Source organism: Halichondria panicea, chromosome 13, assembly GCF_963675165.1.
Source record: "Halichondria panicea chromosome 13, odHalPani1.1, whole genome shotgun sequence".
In the NCBI taxonomy this organism is placed as follows: domain Eukaryota; kingdom Metazoa; phylum Porifera; class Demospongiae; order Suberitida; family Halichondriidae; genus Halichondria; species Halichondria panicea.
This window is the reverse complement of record NC_087389.1, coordinates 5,120,120-5,126,189: the sequence shown is the minus strand read 5'-3', so window position 1 is coordinate 5,126,189 and position 6,070 is coordinate 5,120,120. Positions and strand designations below refer to the sequence as shown.

Below are 6,070 nucleotides of genomic sequence, written 5' to 3'. Positions count from 1 at the left end.
ACAGAGACCATGCAGCTGCAGAGTGGGCTGTCTGTATTGCATTCGATTCAGTGCATGCCATTGGCTATATATATAATAGGCATATTCATGTAGTAAGGCTGGCTACTCTAGCTAGCTGTTGTTTTGTTTTCATGTGTGTGAGATTCTTAGACTGTATAATTACATGAAAACAGCTCTAGCTGCACTGCACTGCTGGAAAGAAGAAACTTCATACTTACATATGTAATCATAGTAATCATAGTAATCTAGTTATATAGCTTCTATTCAAGCCACACCTCTGTCTTCACAAGCACTGATGCAGCATTGATTGAACCAAAAAAGTTGGAGAGCTAACAACTACCACTATACTAAGCTAAGCTAGTGAGTCAGAGAATATACATTATAGCATGAACATGGGACCACCTAGATATATAATTTATAAACTACTCAATTTAAAGCGACATTTTTAAATAATTACGTTTTGCAAAAGTGGAGTTTTAATGTATACGTACACAAACATTTATATGGTGCTATAATGGGCGAAACGTCCAAGTGTCGCTTATTTAGAGGGTCGCCTTAAATAGAGGTTTTACGGTAATATGTAAAAAGCTGTACAAGCACTTGACTAGATCTATGACATAGACTATGTAATTAATCCTTACTGTATTACGCTATTATATAGCGCTATGCATTTAAACTGACCTGTGAATTTACTTTATGATCACCATTATTACAGCAGAACAATGCTACCTAGGACACTGCCGCTAGCGCTAGTAGTTCTTCTGGTGCTATGTTCCTGTGGGAGTGAATGCTTGCAGTCCACTGAATACCAACACACAATATACATTGATCCGGGCAATCCAAATAGCGTCAATGATAGCTCCTGCTATACTAACTCCGAGGAGCATCCTTGTGGTGATATAAATATTGCTTTAGCATTTCCAGACAAACAACACTCGACCATCTTCCATCTTAGCTCTAATGCTAACCACAAATTGGCTAATAATGCGACTAATATGTTGTTCACAGAAGGTTCCCAAATAGCCTTTGTTGGAGACAATGGTACCGCTACAGTAGAGTGCATGGAAGGTGCTGGACTGGCATTTATTAACTCTACCACTATTAACATTACTGGAGTGAGCTTTCTTTATTGTGGAGCATGGAGACCAAGTACTAGCTCAAATTTTACATCGAACAGTTTGCAATTGATTTTGATTCGTGTTGGCCTGTACTTTTACAATTGTCGCAATGTTAATATGTCTCGCACGGGTGTCTCAAACAGTACTGAGGCAGTGGGTGTGGTCATGTACAGTGTGGCGGGTGAGAATTACATCGGCTACTCACATTTTGATAACAATAGGATTAGTGAGAGCAATACAAACGAATCTGGTGGTGGAGGGTTCGCTGTGGAGTTCAACTATTGTAAGCCGGGAGACGATACCTGTGGTGAAAACAGTACACAAACTGAGAACAATAGTGATGCTGTGTACACTTTTGAGAACTGCTCGTTTATCTTCAATCGTGCAATAGATCAATCTGGTGAAAATGGATCAGCAAATTTAATCCTTCCCAGAAATGAATTCCATTATTCCCTTGGTCGTGGTGGGGGACTTTCCCTCTATTTCAAAGGCACCGCAGAAAAAAACACCATTACTATAAACGACTGTTGTTTCAGTCACAATAGTGCAGGCTGGGGGGCGGGGTTAATCATTGCAATAGCTGATAGCACAATTCAAAATGTTGTAAATGTTACAAGCTCTCATTTTACGAACAATGATTGTTACGTTCGTCAATCTAGCAAAGGTGGCTCTGGGGGTGGAGTTCGTGTGTCTTCTGTTGTCTATTACACTCATCTAATGGACAAACTTTTGATGAGAAATTCTGTCTCTTTCAAAGAATGCATTTTCATTAGCAATAGAGCGCTGTTAGGTGGAGCGATATCATTGTCTTATCATCATCAACAATTTTCACACCGCCATCAGGTTTTTGAAGCCAGTATTTCTGGTTGCTCTTTTGAATTCAATTCAGCTAGACTTGGCTCGGCTGTAAGCGTGGACAATGACAACTATTATCCCAAAGGGGAACTAGGATCTGCCTATTTTTCCTCGTGTGTTTTTAACAACAATACAATTCTGTACATTAATGCTGAAATAACACCGTACAGCATGGGCATTGGTGCCTTGTACATATCGGAAATTCCAGTAACGTTTGAAGGGTACATGTGTTTTCACTTCAACAATGAAACGGCTCTAGCTGTAGTAGGTACCATAGTGACTATCAGCGATCTAACTGATTTAATGTTCAAAAACAACAGCGGTTCAAATGGAGGTGCAATCTCTCTTTTAGGAATAGCTACTCTGAACATTGGTAAAGGTACGTCCTTCCTGTTTGCCAACAACTTTGCTCGTCTTAATGGAGGAGCTATTTTTAACAATTACATTGGAAAGGAAGACTTGCGCTCATCTGTTAAATGTTTTCTTCAATATGCGGACCCCTTTGAAAACCCTAATACATGGGATACCCAGTTCACTTTCGATAGCAATCAAGCTGGTAAACTTGGTCACTCTATTTTCTCCTCAACAATTCTCCCATGCCGCTCTAGGTTTCAAGACGCTACAAATAATAAGACTAATGTGACCGACATTTTCTGCTGGAATAGTTCCACTTGGGTGTACAAAAACAGCAAATGTAGCAAGGAAATTCACACTTCCCCAGGGTCTTTCCTTCAAGAATATCCCAACCAACCAATTTTTCCAGGACATCCATTTCACTTGAAAATTGTAGCTACAGATGATTTAGGTCATAATGTGTCGCCAAATACTGTATACACAGCCTACACTAGCAACCCTCACAAATCAGAAGTTGAACCGCCATATACACACATAGCTAACGAGTATGTTGGTATAAGTGGAAGTGAAGACCAAAATATTACATTGAATTTGAACACAGCTGGTTACAGAGATTGGAAATTTGAGGTAAATCTAGAAATGCAAAAGTGTCCGCCAGGTTTTGTTGCCAGTGTGCCTACTAGTTATATTCTAACGAGTTCCTCTGACAGTGAGTATCTTGCTAATAGCACATGCAAGTGTATAGGAGGGCCCAAACGCCCGAATACCTTTCGAGGCAACTTGATTTGCAACGAGGATAATATGATTTCTGAGATTCGAAATGGTTACTGGATTGGAGTTGTGCCTGCGTACAATAACACTAAGCTATATATGGCAAGCACCGCATTGTTGCATAGGTATACTGAAATAGACGCCTTTCCTATTTCCCAGAGGTACGATCGCCTTGACTACAATCAATGCTCACATCTCCATCGTACTGGTCCACTGTGTGGTGAATGTTTGAAGAATTACTCTACAGCCGTGAATACTTTCGACTACAACTGTGTTCAGTGCAATAGAAACACTACAAATGTTGCCCTCAATGTTGTTGCTTATCTTGGACTCACATATTTGCCTTACCTCGTCATATTTGTGATTATAATCTACTTTGATATTCGATTAATGAGTGGTCCTTTAGTAGGTTTCATTCTCTATGCTCAGTTGATAGGCTCCGGGGTAATTGATTTGACCTATTTCAAGAGTGATGATTCTCTTCACAAGATTCGAAATGCATATCAAATTTCTTATGGCATATTCAATCTAAATACTTTCTCTCAATTTATGGAGCCATTTTGTATTCGTGAAAACCTTAATGCATTGGATGTGATTTGCCTGGATTATGCCGTTGCTGCTTTCCCCTTACTACTGATAATCATCATTCGCCTACTAATGCCACTCAAAAGCTTCAAGGTTTTCAAAAAAAGAAGAAGGATTGGTGATGTCAGTACAACGGTTACCGTTAACAACATGAACAAGCCCACTGAAAGGCCATTAATTCATGCTTTTGTCAGTTTTATGTTTCTCTCGTATACAAAATTCAGTTTAACTTCAACTAAGCTCTTCACCACTATTGATCTATTTGACCAAGATGGTGCTACACCCAACATCACGCTCGTCTTGTACGCTGGACAGTATTACTTTGGACAGAAAGACTATGTGTTGCCCTACGGCTTATTAGCAATCACTATCTTTATCTTTGTTGCGGTCCTACTTCCCCTGCTCCTGTTGGGACCACTCGACTTTATGAACTGGCTAATCGATCAGCCGAAGTTTTATTTCTTGAACAGATATTGGCCTACTCTAAAAATCAATATCTTTTTGGATGCATTTAGAGGCTGTTATAAAACAAACGGTAAATATTTCACCGGAATATATTTCCTGTTTCGGTTAATAATCTTTCTCATTTACGTATTCTCAAGCAATAGAGTGTTTTTGCGATTATGGCAACTCATATTCGTAGTCCTTTTACTCATGCTAGTAGTGTGGAAGCAACCATACCAAACAAAATTTCTCAACTACTTGGACAGTTTGATTCTTTTCAATGTAGTTTTAATAAATTCGATTTCTATGTTCAACATCTTGCCAATGTACGGACTGACTATCCTTTCGTGTTCTTTGCTCTTGGTGTGATTCTAATTTGGCTACCGATGGTGTATTTTGTCCTGTACTTGTGCTGGCTAGTCCTCCATAAGAGAAGAGTGTACTATTTTGCAGTGTATAGGCTCAGGCCGGTTATCAACTGTTTCCGCAAGTTCTGTGGTGAGCCAGTTCTTGAGGAAGAACAACCTTTGCTCAACCCCGCTGATCATTATTCTGACAATGATCTCTTCGATAGAGCTGAAGAAAATAGGAGATCATGGTATTTGCAGAGAGAAAATCGAAGGCCGAGTCCTAACAATACAAACACTTCAAATGGAAGTGGCGCGAAGTTGACGGTGTCTTCAGGGTTTCAATCTGGTGGAAGTAATGCCACTCCTAACACTACTAATAGCTCTAAATCATCCGGTGTATACTGACATGGATTGAAACATGATGACAATAATATATTTGGAATAGTTATGTGATTTTCTGCTTTTGTTCTACCCTCCCTATAATTGTAGACTACTGCCTTTGTTATAATTACATTTGATTCGTGCTTGAGTGCATTTACATGTATGTAGTGTAACAATACATAGAGACCAGCTGCAGAGTGGGCATAGGCAATAATGTTATTGTGCAGCTACCGTAGCTAGCTAGCTAGACTAAGATTTTTACAGTGTATGAATAGCGTTGTGTCTGAGCTATACTATTTGCAAACTATTTGAGACCCTCCCACTTTTTGCAACCCACAAAAATAGCTCGAAGATTATAAGACAGCGTGCTGTGTCTCAAGGAAAGGTTAGAGTTCTTTACTAGTATTATATTAGTAGCGTACACTGCACTGAAGAGCTGTGAGGAGGAAATGTGAGCGTAGCTAGGTATAGGCACGCTGTTTGCAGTTGGGAATATCCCTATTCAGCATAAGTTTCACTGTTTTTGTGACTGCCTAAATTCTAAACATTAATTTTGTTTGCAGTCTGTGATTTTTCAAGTCTACAAAAATGCTTGCCTGTGCTGTTGTACTGGTGAGCTTGAGCAGTCTCCTCTACACTGGAGGTAAGGGGATAGCCATTGATATGCAAAGCTACCTTTGTACGTAGTCTAGTACTACCCTACTAAATGTATGTTTAATATGTAGGTGCTGTGCATGTGGGTGTACATATTCTGCACTGAGCCTGTATCTTTTCCTGTACGCGTATGTATACCACTTTTACTACTATATTACTGACTATAATTGTGTTCTGCCCCCTCCCCCCCCCCCACACACACACACACACACAGTTGCTGGACAGAGTCCCTCTCAACTCCCCTCATTCACCCTTCACCCCCAATCGTCTGTCATAGCCTCAGGGGAGACCACTAACCTCACCTGCTCAGCGACTGGCCCCTCCCCCATCACCTACGGCTGGTTGCGAGACAACTCCCTCATAGGTGGAGCCAACGTACCCTGGTATCTTGTTCTGGCCAGTGATGCAGGGGAATATAGTTGCCTAGCGACCAACACTGTGGGAACTGTGACCTCCAGTGTGGCCAATGTGCAGCAAGCAAGTGAGCAAAATCAAAACAAAAATGTCTATAGCTTTGTGCCTACATGTGTGTCTGTCAGCAGAAATAATAATTAATTG

General features: G+C 40.3%; 2 protein-coding genes across 3 annotated transcripts in view; both read left to right on the top strand.

The window, feature by feature from the left end:
• Window positions 1–220: 220 nt before the first annotated feature.
• LOC135346885 (uncharacterized) lies at window positions 221–4,971 on the top strand. The gene is made up of 2 exons (XM_064544661.1): window positions 221–360; window positions 716–4,971. Exon 2 carries the CDS (start codon window positions 723–725, stop codon window positions 4,494–4,496), a length of 3,774 nt encoding a protein of 1,257 aa, XP_064400731.1. The 5' UTR covers window positions 221–360; window positions 716–722; the 3' UTR covers window positions 4,497–4,971.
• A 157-nt stretch (window positions 4,972–5,128) lies between these two features.
• LOC135346892 (protein sidekick-like) overlaps window positions 5,129–6,070 on the top strand; it is a 9,279-nt gene continuing 8,337 nt past the window's right edge. Inside the window, exons 1-3 of one of the 2 annotated variants that reach the window (XM_064544673.1) lie at window positions 5,129–5,243; window positions 5,422–5,501; window positions 5,727–5,993. In XM_064544673.1, coding sequence (XP_064400743.1) covers window positions 5,447–5,501; window positions 5,727–5,993 — 322 coding nt within the window. In that variant the 5' untranslated portion in view covers window positions 5,129–5,243; window positions 5,422–5,446. Of the gene's footprint in view, window positions 5,310–5,421; window positions 5,502–5,726; window positions 5,994–6,070 lie in introns of both variants that reach the window. The other variant, XM_064544672.1, reaches the window with a different exon arrangement.

What these genes read in the sequence shown, in the direction of transcription:
- LOC135346885 (XM_064544661.1), top strand. Translation starts at nt 723, where the DNA reads ATGCTACCTAGGACACTGCCGCTAGCGCTAGTAGTTCTTCTGGTGCTA.